The sequence below is a fragment of the Periplaneta americana genome, chromosome 8 (assembly GCF_040183065.1).
Source record: "Periplaneta americana isolate PAMFEO1 chromosome 8, P.americana_PAMFEO1_priV1, whole genome shotgun sequence".
NCBI lineage: Eukaryota > Metazoa > Arthropoda > Insecta > Blattodea > Blattidae > Periplaneta > Periplaneta americana.
In genome coordinates this window covers 51,873,117-51,891,154 of record NC_091124.1, presented here as the reverse complement: position 1 = coordinate 51,891,154, position 18,038 = coordinate 51,873,117, and the positions used below count along the sequence as shown (strand labels likewise).

General features: G+C 35.4%; 1 protein-coding gene across 1 annotated transcript in view; it reads right to left on the bottom strand.

Moving 5' to 3' along the window:
• Positions 1-18,038, bottom strand: part of twin (CCR4-NOT transcription complex subunit 6-like twin) — a 694,792-nt gene that overhangs the window by 647,571 nt on the left and 29,183 nt on the right. Inside the window, exon 4 of the mRNA XM_069832884.1 lies at positions 12,159-12,334. Coding sequence (XP_069688985.1) covers positions 12,159-12,334 — 176 coding nt within the window. The remainder of the gene's footprint in view (positions 1-12,158; positions 12,335-18,038) is intronic.

Below are 18,038 nucleotides of genomic sequence, written 5' to 3'. Positions count from 1 at the left end.
CCGAAGTACATATGATATTTCCATGCAGATATTCTGCGTCATCATACGATGAAAGAGTAATGGAACGGAGAAAAATTCCCTCCGGCCTAGCAGCTGATATTTCCTATATATCTTCTTTCATTAAGTGGATGTATTGAATATCTTCTACTGATAAATCAAAATGTTCACTTCCCCCGTCCTTGTTGCTCCGATAGGAACACTTGATTCTTTGATAATACCAAAGCGTCGCTAGGTCGGTTCTTTATCGTATATCGTTGCTCCAACGTGTACGTACCCTAAGTCATGACGACTTTGGCGTTACGTATCGTCAAAATGACCCACAGGGCCACCATGTTGCTATCCTTAAAATGACTGCCTAGACCCAACCTATCGTCCATAAAAATAATCGGTAGTATTTTCTGAAACACCCTGTATTATATTACACCTGACTCGTTAAGATTTCAGTGAAGGCACTCAAGGTGCGGGAGTAAGGTTGCAGAGACAGGTGGACTTGCCAAAGGTATTAATTTCCTACCGACTTTTATAAAAATCAACAAAATGATTGAAAAATTAAGAGAGTTGCAGAGAGAGTGGGACGGACAACAAACATCGCTTAATAAGGTTCTTTTCCCTTTTATGGTAACTAGTCGTAGGTAGCCTAAACTTGTCATGTGGCCTTCGAAATGTTATATGCATCCTATAATTCAGCCTGGGAACTGTTGCGCACAGGTTTAATTCCGTGAAACAGTTTTCAAATGACGTAATACGCTATAGTATCCCATGTAATTGGAAAAGGTAAACGCGTTTCGATTTCCTGGGCACTAGATACTTATTACACGATCTACAGTAGCGTAATAAAATTGTGCACCCTTTACGGCCCACGTTCAAGTTCCGCGTAATTCTTTCCGAGAATCTACGCCTCTGCTTCAATCTCAGAAAGGGAGCAGACAACTTCTTACACACTGATGTATTTGCTCGAGATGTTTAACAAACCGACTACATAAAATATAAACACTAATGCAAGACAGCATTACAGGAACACAAAAAAATCGTAAGAACATCTGACATAATTATAAAACATTACAAACTGATGAAAACTCCGACGTTAAATTCATGGAATGAACATCTGGTAGTTAATAAATATAAAGAGTCTTCCAATAAGAGTGTCCTACTTTTAACATACAACAGCTGCCGTGTTTGTAAAGCTACAGTAATAATACTAAACATATTTTTTCCATGGTTACAGTTGTTGTTGACAAATAATCGTGGAACGTTACACCATTCCACAACGCGTAGAAATCGTTAAAATTTATTATCAAAATGGGTCATCCGTTCGCGAAGCATTCCGTGCATTACGTAAAGTGTAGGGTGGAACGGGGGAAGATGCCTGACTTTTTCTTTGATTGAAAATTTAAAATACTGCTCATTTAATTTTGAATTTCATATTGAAATATATGGATGGTATTTTGGAACTATATTTTTGTTACAAAACAGAAAACATTAATTACCTTGTTTATAGATACTGGTTTTCTTCTTACCTGCACTGTAGGCATCTTTCCCCGTTAATCGGGTAAGATGGCAAATTCAATTAACACATTTACTGACATATGTATTTTACCTGAACTTGGTTTGATACATTTATTTAACAAAATTGACTGAATCTAAAGCTCATGGACACTTTCTCACTCGTTTATAACTACTTAGGAACACAGTCATTGCACATATTTTATTGCCGTGTGCAAGACTCGTGAAATCACATCTTGCACACAATGAATTCAATCCAGTACATTTTTTTTGTCATCATTCTTTTTAGGAGGCGTTTAAGGGTACGGTAAGAAATCTCGTATGCATGCGATGCTCTAAAACAGTTCATACCCTCTGATCAGCCCGACCTTCTGCCGAGCCACCAAGTAGCTTACGAGCGACCAACTCGGTAACGAACATGTTCCAAAGCAAGTTCTCAATCCACTGACTTCTAGCAGAGGATCTTACGTAATGTTTACACATTCTCTGCAATAAAACAAAAAAATAAAACTCTTGCAACATGTTGCCATCTTACCCCGAAAGAAAGTGCTGATGATATGGCGTCGTTAGCAGAAGACAAAATGATAGTAAGGGATACGTTACTGGAGCTAAATGACAGCTGTGAACAGTATGGAATAAAGATAAATGCCAACAAGACGAAGAGCATGGTCATAGGAAGAAAAGCAAAGAAGGTAAACTTGCGAATTCTAAATGAAGCAGTAGAGCAAGAGGACAGCTTCAGATACTTGGGGTGTACTATAAGCTGGAACATGGACTGTAGTCAGAAAGTCAAAAGTAAGATAGCAATGGCAAAAAAAGCTTTTAATAGAAAAAGGAGATCTTCTGCGGACCTCTGGAAAAAGAAGTGAGGAAGAGACTAGTAAAGTGCTCTGTGTGGAGTGTGGCATTGTATGGGGCAGAAACGTGGACATTACAACGAAATGAAGAGAAACGAATAGACGCATTTGAAATGTGGATATGGAGAAGAATGGAGCGTATGAAGTAGACAGACAGAATAAGAAATGAAACTGTGTTGGAAAGAGTGGATGATGAAAGAATGATGCTGAAACTGATCAGAAAGAGAAAAAGGGAATTGGTTGGGTCACTAGTTGAGAAGAAAATGCCTACTGAAGGATGCACTGGAAGGAATGGTGAACGCGAGAAGAGTTCGGTGCAGAAGAAGATATCAGATGATAGACGAAATTAAGATATGTGGATCATATGAGGAGGCAAAGATAAAGGCAGAAAATAGAAAAGACTGGAGAATGCTGGCTTTGCAGTGAAAGACCTGCCCTTGGGCAGAACACTATGAATGAATGCACATCTCCTCTTTCCATTACCTTTGAACCAATGGCTGATTTATAATAAAATAAATAATAAAAAAACAAGACAAATACTGGGAGCCTAAGAAAAGGCTATACATAAAAAAATATAATAAAAACAAATGTGACGAAAGTGAAGGCAGATTACCACAAATCGCACGAGATAACATCCCCGCAGGCAAAAGATTCCCAGAGAGACCCAGAAAAGGTGACGCGACAATCCAAAAGATTTGAAGCCTCGGACTAAGAGAAGAAGAAGACTATATAGTAAACTGGATTTACAGTTTAAATTGATTTTAATCCGTGTCTCGGATTTAAAGTAACAACAACTTAAAAGCACTTAAACTCCGGTAAATACTACGATTTTAACAATTTATCGCACGCATATCCTGAAGAGACAGAAAGGCGTCGAGTCGTGCAGATAATGATGATGGAGTGTTTTACACGTACTAGAAAGTATATTCAATTGTTCTGCGGAGTACGTCTTGTGATCTGTCCACCTACTTCAAACTTACAAGCATTCATGCGATTTTCTCTTTTCTTGCAAATCTCGGCATCTTTCCCACCTTTGTCTTGGACGTAACATATTCTCATTCTCAATTATTCTCGAATTCTCGGAATTTAATTTCACATAATAAATGAAATGCGTTCCTTCATAAGCATATTATTTCACTCTTGTAGCACTCCCATCTCTCATTTTTGTCCTCTATTTCTATTCCGCATTGCCGAAGGCTGCGGTGTGTTACTAATCTAGTTTGCATGCGCAATTGGAGATTATCGCGAGATTTCTTACGTACTATAAAATCAATTATAATGACCAGCAAGCATTAAACGCGCAGGAAACCGTTAATGGTAATGAAAAAAATAACAATTGAACTTTTTTTTATCGAAAGCAAATGAATGCAATACCAAAAGAAAATAAGTGCATTTTATTAACTTCACGTCTTTTATTGCTCTCTATAACTACAAAATATGCACATAACGCATAGTTCCTAGTTCTGCGGCAATAAACGCTACTAATAGCCGACCTTTTAAACAACAAATGCAGATGACATAATGAACAAAGTTTTGCCAACGTAACAACGCAGAACAACACAAGCGACATCTACAATACACATTCTTGAGGCAGATTACAGAATACTCCGTATATGGCACTACAGGACGTACATAAACGTTGCCTACCCCAGTGCGCCTGTCGTACGCGCTGAAGTTCAAGGGCGTTTGTCGAGGAGTGGATCAGGACAGCACGTTTGCACATCTCCTTTTTATGTTAGGTTAGGTTCTTTTCAAACTGAATTGACGAGTGAAGCGTAGGACAGTTAAAATTACTCTAACCTAACCTTTTTATGTTAAGTTAGGTTAGGATAGGTTAGGTTAGGTTAGAGTAATTTTAACTGTAAGTTTCACTCGTCATTTCAGTTTGAAAAGAACCTAACCTAACATAAAAAGGAGATGTGCAAACGTGCTGTCCTGATCCACTCCTGTTTGTCGGACGTTGTATGCGTGCAGTTGTCCTCAGTCTAATGCGAGCTACTGAAGGAATTATGCATAACTGTGTTATGGAGTGCAAATATTGTGTTTCTTTTAATTATTTGAGAATAGTGTATAGCATATTGCAGCGAGTTTTTGTAGTTTTAATTTATGCAAAAAGTGGAAAAATATATCCGACAAGTCATTTCGAACATTTTGCAAGATGAGATTAGTACAATATTTCTGGAAAATTTTCGGAGATGTCAAAAATCTATCGCAGCAAGAGGAGGGCACTTTGAACATCTCTTGTAACGGAGGTGTGAAGCACTTGTATTCATGTTTAAGTTATTTATAAACATTTTCCTCACTAAACAGAGTATAGAAACTGAAGTGACTACAGTAGAAACAGTGGCCCATTTCACAATAAATGTGCGAGACGTATAACAGAAAATGCCTCTGAGCTTGCAGTGTGATGAAAGCATCACATATCGAGGACACTGGTACTTAACTACGGCTTGTTTGAATTTTCAATCAACCCTGTAGCTTAAATTAAAAAATCTGTGGCATGACAGCTCAAGGAGGGCCAACACCGATCAGCCGACAGCTGACGTCCACATGCTCCAGCAGAGGTCAACGATCATCCCACAACTACAGGGGAAACATGTGGTCATCACAATGATTCCCACCACCCAGCCATTACAGCAGGCATATGAAATCAGATTTCGCTACTCACTGTTGCTCTCCAAATTCCTCATGATGCTATGTGGGCACTAGTCCCATACTGTGGTCGAAATTTCATTAGAAAATTTGTTCCACGACGACTTGACTCATCACTGATTTCGAATTGCTAGTACAAAGCATCATGCCATAAATCATGCGACTTCTGTATGGAACTATAAGACTAGTACAGCTATCATTTAGCTATTATACGTTTATCTTATTCCTATGTGAAATGTTTTTTGTTATAATATTAAGTAACATTATTATCCATAAGAGAGACGACTACTCTGCACTTTCTTCAATGTAAGCATATCGAGCACTCACTAAAATGAAACCTTAAAATTTTCTCCTGTAAACCTACACCACAAATGATGGGGAGAAAAAGATAAGGGTTCAGAGAATCCCCTTACAACAAGGCATCACGTAACTTGAATTACCAAGTTTCACGTCACTGTACTTGTTATAAACGCCTAGAAATACAAGCAGTTACGGAAAAGTTAAAACAGAATTAAAATATAAATAAAATATTAATTTGCTGAAAGATACTTTCTCATCAAAGAGGCAGTGTTCGATATTGACCATATCTTCTTATATCTATGGTGAATGAAATTGTGGATATGTGTAATAACATCATAAATTCCATTCCCATGGAGTAACAGCATCACTCAAAAAGTAAAAATGGTAATTTATAATGTCGTCCACCATTATGGAGCAACACCTTGCCTGACTGTAAAACGAACAAGCTCGGGTTCAAATCCTGCTTGGAATAAGTTATCTGGTTGGGGTTTTTCCTCAAACACTTGAAGCAGAATTGCTAGGTAACTTCCGGTGTTGGACCTCGGACTCATTTCATCTTCATTAACTTCAACTTCCAGTATCATCTTTAATACTTTCAGGTCGACCAGGAGAATGCGGGGTTCGCCTAAAAATGCCATCTGTTTGGAGGAGCTGTACAAATCCCAGGCAGCTGTAGGGACTTCTACAGTGGACTATGGCAGACAGGGGAGTGTAGCTCCCTTGTCTGGATAGCGCCTTGATGAGTTGTGGGATCTGTGGTGCCGCGGTTTTCGGGTCAAAGAATGCAGCAGAACGCAAAAACGTGAATTGCAAACAGATGCCATCGATCTGAGGAAGTGGCATATTAACAAGGAAACGGAGGGGCGTTTGCGGACTTTGTCAGAAATGGATGCCATAGCCGAATCAGTAAGATGACACCAAGAAGTGAATAACATGCTTGAAGAGCGATTCTAGGGACTTCAATAATCATCCCAATATAAGGAGGTTGCACAATAAGCCTAAGGCTGCAGTGCTTACCTATGGGCCCCCCTCTGGAAGAAAAAAAATCGTATTGTCATTATACAAGGTATCCTCACATATGCAGCAACATTTGGCAAATACTACATAAAAATAACAGAGAAATTAAGAATGACAAACTGATTTCTTGCTTAGAGCAGCAGGAATCTCTAGACCGGAAAAAATCCAAAAGGGGAGAATAAAAGAAATTAAGGGGAGGACTGATACCGGAAATATAGAAAAGAAAGTGGGGAAGAGGGAAGTTAACTTGGTGTGAGCAAGCTCAGTGTATGAATGCCAACAGACTGCCGAAAGTTATGAAGTGATTTCTACAATAATGCAGAAAAAGAGGTCGACCTACGACAAGGTAACACAGGAATCAACAAGGCCATGGCCTATTATGGCGCCTTAGAGAGAGGCAATGGAAAATTTAATCGAGATACTTGAGGGTCAGAAGATTATCACCATCAAACTGTGTGTAAGATTTCAATAAATTTCAGATTTGTAAATTAACCTTATTCTAACATCGTCCCTGTCTGTCGAGTTAGCTCTGTTTCAGCATGTCTGCCTCCAGACTAGCCAGCCTGGGTTCGATTAAGAGTCGAGTCAGAAAATTTCGTGTAAAATTTCTACGTCGAGACTAGGAGAGGTGGCAGTGCACAACTTCTAATCACTCAATTGTGCATATGTCACTGTTGATAGTGATTCGTCCATCGGACGGGGACATTAAGCCTGGCGGTCTCCTTTGTGTTAATTGACAGGAGTAGGCTACGTGCCGGCACCCAGTTACCCCTTCACCCTTCCTCATCTTCATCATTCTCACTCATTTCGTATGCTACACTTACACGAACACTTATACATACACTTGCCCTAATACTCGACATACTCTTCACAGATACACATAATTCACTGCTGAAGTGGTGTGCAACTTGAAAATGGGTCATGGTCCTGCTAGCTATCCATATGTGGAACCCGAGTCACGCAAGTGAAGTGGAAAGGCATTGAATACACACTAACATTGTCACATTACATTGGAATCCTTTTAATTCGAGCTCTAAGAAGAATTTGGAAAAAAAGTTCAAAATATTATCCTAAAATCGAATTAACCAGCAAATAATTCTTTTTAGAAAATTCATGTCAATAAAGGAATATTATACACTCGTTTACAAGCAATAAGAAAACGATGAATGGATGTTCAGTGTACTTTGTCTGAGCTGTTGTCATGTTTTATCTATATTCAAACAAAAATTACGTTACTAATAGAAGAAAATACTTCAGCATTAAAATTGTGAATGCTTCATGTTTCGACATTCTGAATTCAGAAGAGCTAGTAACACAGTAATTTATGTACATACAATAATGAAGGTTTTCGCACATTTTTTCTGTTTCAAGTTACTGACTGTTGGTGGGTGAGGGGTAGAGGGACACATACATTTGTAATAAGTAAAGTTGGATATCCTACCCATTGCTTTTACCTGCAGTCAATCACTGGATAATGGTATGAAATCTGTTAACAGTAGTAATGACCTTTTTTGATCCACTACCTGTTGTCAAAGTTTAAGAACAGAATTTGAATTCTCGCAATCATCAATAGACGAAAGTACCACGAAATGCTTTCGGATTTTCTCTTAAATTCCAGAATGGACACAACTTTTCATTGACTGAAATCCTGACTTCAAAATATTCAACTGTAAGCTTCGGAATTTCGAATTAAATATCACTATTTAACATTGGTTTAAATAAGAAATTCAAGAGGAATAAATATTTGTTCTAACTGTCCATAAGTCTAATTATCCAGTGTCGAATTAACCAGTAATTACTACACTCTTTATCATCAGCTCTTGAATACTGAACAGTATCTATAGTTTGGAAGTGTTGTCAAAAATGTACAGTCTCAGAGACAACACTGATGGTACACAGATATTTTCGAAATCCCAGAAAGGAGGCATTGCATATGATCAGAGAACGAGTGACCACATTCAGAAGCGAACTACTACTTGAGGCAGGAACATTCGTTGTTTCATTGTAAACCATCCCTAAGTAGTTAGAACAAGTGCCAAGGAAAAGAATTTAATGTAAATAAGTAGTGCGATAATAGTACATTATGCAACGAGCCTATAATGGTAGTAATTAAGACGCAAGTGTGATTGTTTATGAAACGAGCGCCTTAATTACCATTATAGGCAAGTTTCATACGACTTTTTATGCTCGACCATATTTCTAACTCGAAAGTATTCAAAATTATGGTTATGTGCGAACTGACCTGAATTGTGAGATGTGCGCAGACGCGAAAGTATTAATTTTTTCCGAGGCCGAATTTCATTGACCTTGGCACAGAATAAGATGAACATTACTCTGGTATAACCTGAAAATTGATTTAAAATTGAAAAACGAGATGACAAATTGAATTTATTTGAATATTATTTACAATTAACTCTAATTATTATAGTAACAGAACATAACCTTCTGCTACAGTATTGGATTTCCACCCTCCATGACTTTTCGCTAATTCTCTTTCGATTACATATCCGAGAATAATCGATACTTGCGGTTTTATAACGGTACAAAGCTGACTTGTCATTGGCTGAGGTTTTATAACGGTACAAAGCTGACTTGTCATTGGCTGAACACCTGTACTTTAATGAGTAGGTGTACTTTAATGACATGCATTAAGGGACTGCACCAGGTGTATAATTACTACATTTCGGCATGGTCGAGCATAAAAACTTTTTCATCACCATCAGTTGTTTCTCAGACTGTACATCTTACTTCTTGATACATATTTCTAGCATAAGTCAACTACACAAAATCTGTAGTGTCGAGACACACACAGGAAAGAAAATTTTCTTTTTATATTAATAAATATAAATATTGTTCACATACACATTGTATGTATTGCATGTTTTAAGATAATGGCTATTAGTCAAGTTCTAAGCTGCATTAAATATAAAAAAATATTAATAAATATTATTATTCAATATGAGGAAGTTATGTCGAGTCAACATTTCCAGTGATGATATCTACCCAGTATAGACAGTACAAGTAATTCGTACCGATAAAAACTGACAGCACTGTAATCTGTACAATGTTGGAGCTCTTACAGTAACTGCATTGACATCAAGCTGACTGCAATGTCTATTAGAGAGCGGGTAAGCAAATAATGCCGCACCTCCCTGGTAACCATGGCAACTGTACTTCAATAAGATAGCTGCTAGTGGAATGTTTAAACGTAAATAGAACCTGCAAGAGGACGCGAATTTGGAGACAACCTACTCAATTTGGGGCTAATCACTGAAAAATTGTAGTACAGTAGAAATGAAGGGGGTTGACTGAATGGTTAATCGAAAAAATCGGATAATCCGTATCATAAAATATTTCCATAAATTATGTGAATAACACTTGAACTTTCGTCATTTTCTCCATGGCCTTGTGTTTAATACATTTGGTAGTGAATCAGAAGTTCATTAATTTAAGTTTGGTTGTTAACGACATGTTTTCAAGGAATAAGAAATCTCCTTGTAAAGGCTATCATTGGAAAGATAGGAATAGTAGAGGCTAATGTTGCAGATTTACATACTGTATACACTTTATCTTCGATTTTTATTAAATTGCGCACAGTTGTAACATCAGTCTCGTATTGTGATGCGAGATGACCCACAGTTTCTCTTTCCCCAAACCACTTAATTATATGCATTTTGTTCGATACTTAGCACAACACGTTTTCTTTTGACACTCAGGGAATACATTTTATATATTATAAGTTGTACAGTTATGGCAACTCAAAAAGTAGACCAAACTGTCTAAGTATAAATGTGGGTAATAACACTCTCCAGAAAAAATACGTATACTAATATAAGGTATAATAATATCTACTTGATATGTTTGCGTAGCAAAAAAAAAAAAAAAAAGGTGAAAGAAAGACAGTCGGATAATCTGCCAATCGGTTAATAGGATGACATAATAGGGGTTCTACTGTACTACAGACCTTAAAAATACCATTCAGTATGAAGGCATTTTCTTAGCGGGCATCCTCTCTCTTTGTAACATAACTAAAATAAGTTATGTACTTTCTAACATATATAATATAACAGAAGTAAATCTAAATACTGTACTTTTAAATAAGCATTATTGCTACGAATATAAATACTTATAAACTTATAAATATACTTATATATTAATTTATGTTGTAGCCTCCTTGCAATAACCAAATAAATGAAATATATTTAATTCTGTTATTTTATATAGTTAGAAAATACGTGATTTATTTTATTTATATTACAAAGAGGAATGATATCTGCTAAGAATATGTCTATATATCCAGTGGTATTTTCTAAACTCCAAACACGCTATAGTCTCGCTGCTTTCAACTATGTTCAGCTGTATTGGAAAGCTCATTCTCTTTCTCTTCTTGGTTTTAGAAAATCTCGACATATATTGTAGTTTCTCTCCCTTGTGTGAAAGTTTTGTTTTATCTATGTTGTAGTTTTACTCTGTCTTATTTGCAGGTTTTTCAGTTTCTTTTTTCTTGTGTCTTGTGAGATGTTTTTATTTATATAGAATTATAAATATATTGATGGTCTAGAAATAAATCCAAACTTTTCTCTAGTTTCTTCTAGTAGTTATTATTGAGAATGCTGTGATCTAATTGATCGGTTTGCGATAAAGAATAGAGTGAATTTACAGTAGAAGTATGTAAATAATAACACACATGAAGACCTATACTTTTTTTAATATGTACAATGCAATCTCTCATCACTCAAGTCTTGGTCTCCTCAACTTTTAAACCTACTGTCCGCCCCTGGGTAAGGGGAAGAATGAAGGGGATTTCCCTTCCATTGCCAAAATATCCACACCTACATTCAGATATTGCTTCTCACAGCCAAAAAAAATAATTTCCCCTCCTTCACTCCATTTTTTTAGGAATGATTTTGTGATTATGTATATTTTTAGATATGGTTTCGTTATATTACTACCACACCTTAGTCAATAGCATTTTTCTGTAAGAATACAAATTTGCAATATTTTCACGTATAGGCCTCTTTATTTTGGAAGTAAATATATTGATGAAAGAAGTTTTACATTTTCAGCGTTATATCAGTCCCCTAACTGCCCATTGTGCAATTCAAACCAAGAAATAGATTCGGAACACCTCCAAATCTGTGCTTCAGTGGCTGACCATGATAATATCTTTGAAAAATATTGGAGTGCAAGAGGTCAAATGACTTTATTGTCAAACGCCTGGCATTAGAAAACAACAACAACATTTTCAGAGTCATTTTTAATTACAATTCATATATGCAGCCTACTTCTTTTACTATTCTACAACCCTACACTAAGCAGAATTTTAATCTTCTTTTTCTATTTGGCTATTATTTTGTATTATTTTTTTAAGAATCCAAAATGTAGCTTTCAGATGCTCGTCAGAGAGAGAGAGAGAGAGACAAGAGTGAAGGGGAAGAAAGAGAGACAGAGATAATGAATAAGTCATCGCTTCCTCCTTCTGGAAAAACAACTTCACACTGGTTCCGATTAAAGACAGATTAAGTTACCGCCATTCTGAGGTTCGGATTTTATGTCTTCAGATGATAAGTATGCCACACAATTCACTTTCGCATCTTTAAATTCATTTAAATATAACTGAAGATATTTGAAAATTGTATCAGTCATAAAGACAGCAATAAAACGTAACTTCATGGAGTATTCTTTTAACACTTATGGTACCTACAATGTAATCACAATAGAAGCAATAAATATAAATCCAACGTCATTATACTTTTAAACAATCATTTAGACATGGATGTGCAAGCAAAGTTTTAAACTCTAATAAATGAAAATATTTCTGTGTCCTACCTTGTAAATTGTCCAGCATGTAGGTGAGAAGTTTGTGGGTGCCATTGGGCTCACCGTAAAGCGTGAGGATCTCCTTCGTTAGAGGATTTCCCTGTAGACCCAGAACATGAAGCTGAAACAATTTTCCCAATTCGTATGGGAGAACACGAAGATGGTTGTTGTTCAAATGGAGTTCCCTGCAAGCAAGAGTTCATCAACATAAATAAAAAGTATCAAGAACAATCAAGATCTCGGAATTCTAGCAATCAACTCAACTTTAAACCAGTTTCATTTCGAACTATTTCATAAACACATTATTTTGCAACATTCATGTAAAGCACAGTTGAAGTCAAAGTCAAACTTAAAAAAGTGTGGGGCTCATGAATATTTTTAAAATGTGACAAAGAGAAGAAATTATCATTGACAACATTAATATTGCCGTGTTAACAACTGAATGATAATTTTCGTAATAAAATTACATTATAGTTATTTTCATAATTAAGTGATGACAGATTATTATGAAAATATTATTAATAGGATGGAAAATTTAAAAAATGAAGAGTATGAATCACAAAGCTTCTACCAACAAAACAGCAAGATGCCACATGACTAGTGTTTTATCATATACAGTGAACTCTCTCATTTACTGACATTGAAGGGATGTAACAATCTGTCCGCATCTGCGAGGTGTCCTTTATTGGGAGGGAGGCTCCCACAATCTAACAGAAAATTAATAATATCCCTTATGCTTTAAATGAAATGTATTACTGTAATTTAATCCTAAATACAGTATACTGTACTACAGTAAATTCTTTGGAACTTTGAACTACAGTAGATAAGGCCGAAAAAGCAAAATACAGTACCGTGCCATGCAATTTTATTCTAGGTCTACAGTTATGCAGTACTCTAATTTACAGTTTTCAAACTAACCTTTACGTTCAGGTGCCATGTCTCTCGAAACAGAACAACTGATTGAAGTGAAGAGAATAATCCTACTAACCCTATCATGTGTCGAATACAATTTCATGATTGCGGAAACCTTGGACCCATCAGACAGGTTAAATTTTATGACTTTGTTTATCCACCTGCTTCCAGCAACAAGGGGTAGCCGGCTGGGCTAGTGGTAGCCTATGAGACGCTTATTGTATTCTTTCATGTTAAGGAATTTCTGTACAGTTCTCAAAACTAAATTTTCCATTTTTGTAACACATTAGGTCTTGAAATCCAAGTTTACTCCGCAATCAGGAGGTAAAGCAAGCTTTAGGACTGTGAAACAGCTGTCTGTGTCCGTGTCTGAGTGTGTCCGTAAACGAGAGTTCAATTTATCATTATTTCTATATTATTTTAGTTGGGACATAAAAATCTGTCTGTATATGAGGAGCGTCTGTATCTAGGAGGTGTCCATAAGGAGATGTTTCACTGTACATTATATTGTTTTGGCGGGAGGCAAGTGATCGTATGCCAGGTTATGAACAAGCTTCCCTATGCAGACCAGTTCCACTCCATCCTTTACTGCTTAGCTTCCTTGGAATGGCTGCTCTGCATTACCATCATTAAGACGACAGAATATGACTATCTGGAACCGGTCTGCATAGGAAGTCTTAGTATAAATAGGCTATCAATAAGAACTGATATTTTTCATCAACAAGGCAAAAAAGATAAAATGTATTACATGTGTGCCTTAAAGTGCAATGGAGACAGTGAGGAAGAGCTCACACTGGCCACATGTTACGTCTAAAAATATTGAACAGTAAATTTTATAGGGGAACTGGAAACACGCAAGTGAAGAGAGTAGGCATTAGATCAGTCATGTCAATTGATGTCCATAGGAGCAAGCACGTGCTTTAGAGCTCAGGAGAGCTATGTTCAGGGATGGCCAGCACTGATTCAATAGATAAAGGGAAGAGAACTTATTAAAACTGTATCCATGTTAATTTTTAGATTTGTCTGAGTAGTGTAAGTACATTATAAGTATGTAAGTTCTAATTTTAATGCTCATTTTTCACAAGTTTGACTTTTTATTCAAAAGAAATATTTTCTCAACTTATTTTTATAGAAAAGTGAAATTTTCAGATATAGGCCTATTTATTCAGTAGTCTTACAGAATGTTTTCGTGAATCTAATATATAGTAAATACGTATTACTGAAGATAGTGTATTGAAAATTTTGAAAATATTAGCATGGAAATTGTTTGTAAGGAAATGAATTAACAAAGCAATTACTGTTACATCATAAGCAAAAGATACGTGTCCATGTGTTGTAAAAATGTAAGCTCTATAGCTTCAGCAATTTCCGGGAAAATAATTTAATATTCTGATGATAGGAAGTTCATCCATCTTGAATCTTGCATACAATACTCACCAATATCACATTAAAAACATTATGCGATAAGAGTTTTGTTATGGAATATTAGTTACACTTAAAACATATACAGCATCTAAGTAACTTTGCTTTGTACTGTAATATTGTTTTGATTAGTTTATAGATTACTTTTATAAGGCTAAAGGTACCATCTATATCAATTCCAACTTATCATGTCATATCATACTCATTCTCTTTTTTGGAATATCGCTTTCTTTATGAATGATATGTTTCATCCACTTAGTACAGCATAGTTGTACTAGTATGGAATTTATTTGAATATTCCTTCTTAACTCTTTATTATGTTATTAACATTTAAAACACAACTGCAATATTAAGAAATTGGTATTAGTACTTTTATTTTACAGACAATATAAATACTATCAAACAGAAAGAAGCCATATAAAAATAGCGACATAAAATTTCACGTTCCATTTGAAGTTTGTGCACCACTGTTTTCTTAATCCAACAGACTGCTTATTCATATACACAGCCCTTTCTCCTTCCATACTTAGCGCTTGATGCCCGCACACGACATCAAGGTAAGAAAAATGCGCTTGCTTTGACATCACTGCATTAGATGCACACACATTTTAAAGGAGATTAAGGGAACCCCTAATATTCTTTCTTGAAAATACAGAAAAACCATGTTTTAATGTTCTCATTTTTAAGGAATAATCTGTTAAGTCCCAGTCAAATTACCATTAATTTTCGCTTTTAAAGAAACCTGGTTTAAGGAAATCTCACTTTTAAGGAATACTTTTGAAGTGGATTTTGTGATAATGACGTCCAAAATATCGATTCGAATTTGAATATTCAAAAGTACAACTCAATCTATATTACAGTAATACAGCACCATACAGTGGCGTTATTCTTTATTGTTCTTTACAGTCTTGCTTTGCATTGCTTTCACAGAGTGGTTGCTTCGCTTGCTTTGTTCTGGCGAGTTGTGTGAATTCTGTTTCCAAGTTTTTTTTTTTTTTTTTTTTTGCTTATGCCGTTTATGCATCATTATAATGGCAACTAAACAGAAGAAATTAACTGTCGGACAAAATGTGAAAACAATAAGGTGTATCGAGACTAATCCACAAATAACATTATCGCACAGGGCAAAAGAGAATGGTTTGTCAACTACTTCAATATGGAGAATAATGAAGACGAAAGAAGAAAATTTCAATGCTGAGTTTGTGGTTCAGATTCAATCAAACGGAAAAAACATTCGTGCCTCACCATTTGAAATTTTATAATGAAATTTATTGTAAATAATAATTGTAGGTTTAATCTATACCAATAATAAATCTGTAGCCAAAATTTTTCTGGTAATTTTCGATTTTCCAAAAATAATTGGTGTTAACATGTATATTTAACCGTCCTGAAACCGAAAATCGCTTTTTTGAAATTTCTGTTTTTTTTTTTCTGTCTGTCTGGATGTTTGTTACCTTTTCACGCTATAATGGCTGAACCGATTTATATGAAAATTGGAATATAAATTAAGTTCGTTGTAACTTAGATTTTAGGCTATATGGCATTCAAAATACTTTATTTAAAAGGGGGGTTATAAGGGGGCCTGAATTAAATAAATCTAAATATTTCGCTTATTATTGATTTTAATGAAAAATATTACATACAAAAGTTTCTTTAAAAATAATTTCCGATAAGTTTTATTCTATATAAAATTTTGATAGGATTGATATTTAATGAGATAAATGAGTTTTAAAATTACAATAACAACGCCATCTAAGGCACTGTACTGAAATAAAAACAAATGACTTCGTCTATAAGGGGCCTTGGACAATAACAATCGAAAGCTATTAAACATAGCCTAAGAGAATGTTTCTGTGTTTGTATGAAGTAATATCTGAAGCTAATTAATTGTTTAATTATTATTTCACTGTTGGAAAGTGTAGTTTCTTTACATGGACATAATTCTACAATGTTATTACAGTAACTTCTGAAACATATAGCAAATAATATAAAGTATACACATTAAAACTAAATGATATGTCAATCTTCATTAAACTATGGTTGCATGTAATAACAATTAAGAAACATGTTAAAGGAATTGTCATTGCACCAAATGATTGCTCTCTGGACCAAAATGACCGCATTTTAATTATTTAAATACAATTATTTAAATTAAGTAACATATTAAACGGTTTATCCTTCTATCAAACACGAATGTTCCCTGGATCAAACGTCCTATTTTAATTATGTAATTACTTTATATTTATTTCTAACGGGTGCAGCAGAGTGCACAGGTACGGCTAGTTAAATGAATATAATGTTTGGTATATAACACACGTTAGTACTAGTTATTTTAGCCTTCCCTTCCCATTTCGTATGTGAACTCCCTTTTAACGAAAACCCCTATTTAAGGATTCGTTAAAAAGGAGTTCTACTGTATGGCAAAATGAATAATCCAGTCTCCACCCAGCATGTAATCTGTCACAACACCAATTCGTTTCTGTAGTAATATGTTAAGTGAACCGAAATCCTTCATACATTAAAAGCCAGTAAAAACAAAATGATGGAGAAGATTGAAAGGAAATTATTATGTTAAAGATTATTACTCTTCTCAGCCCTTGCAGAGCATAGACTGAAATTCATAACTTACAGTTTGCTTTTCGGAATATGCAGTGTATTGCTTTCGTGTGTTAAATACTAGGTATAATACCTTGTTCATTAGTTTCAGCCTGTTCTCGGCTTTCTTCAGAACTGGTTGGTCCTGATCTTTGCGCCTTCAGTTTGCGTTTCCTGTGGGGTGTCTGTCTGTGTAGTGTAATGTGGAGTCAAAAAGTGTGTATGTTCTGAAATTGAGTTGTGTGTTGAGGATTTCTTGTGGGTGTCTTTTTGTGTGCCTGTGCAACCTCATTCAAGAAATTAAATTACAACATTGCATACAGAACAAAAAACACTCTACAAAAGCATCTCAACACATAAACAACACAAACAACAAATATATAACCACACAGGCATATACAAACTTAAATGCAACACCTGCAGCAACTTCTACATAGGACAGACAGGTAGATCATTTCAAACATGTTACAAAGAACACACCACAGCCATAACAAAATTAGAAAAAAAATCTATATATGCAGAACACATCACAAATGCCAATCACACCTACAGCAACATAAACACAGTCATGAAAATTCTACATGTTCAACCGAAAAAACCAGAAACTAGAACAATACGAAATATACAAGCACACAAAAACAAACCCACATGAAATCCTCAACACACAACTCAATTTCAGAACACACACACTTTTTGACTCCACATTATACTACACAAACATACCCTCACAGGAAATGCAAACAGAAGGCTCGAAAGCCAGAACCACCCAGTTCTGAAGATAGCTCACAACAGGCTGAAACTCTAGTCAACAAGATACCATACCTAGTATTTAACACGGGAAAGCAATGAACTACATATTCCGAAGTGATACTACAGTGTTAAAAGTTGTGTAATCAAGTTGTATTACAGTTTTTCTCAACATAACATCAGCAGAACAGATCTCAGAGCTTCTATTATGTT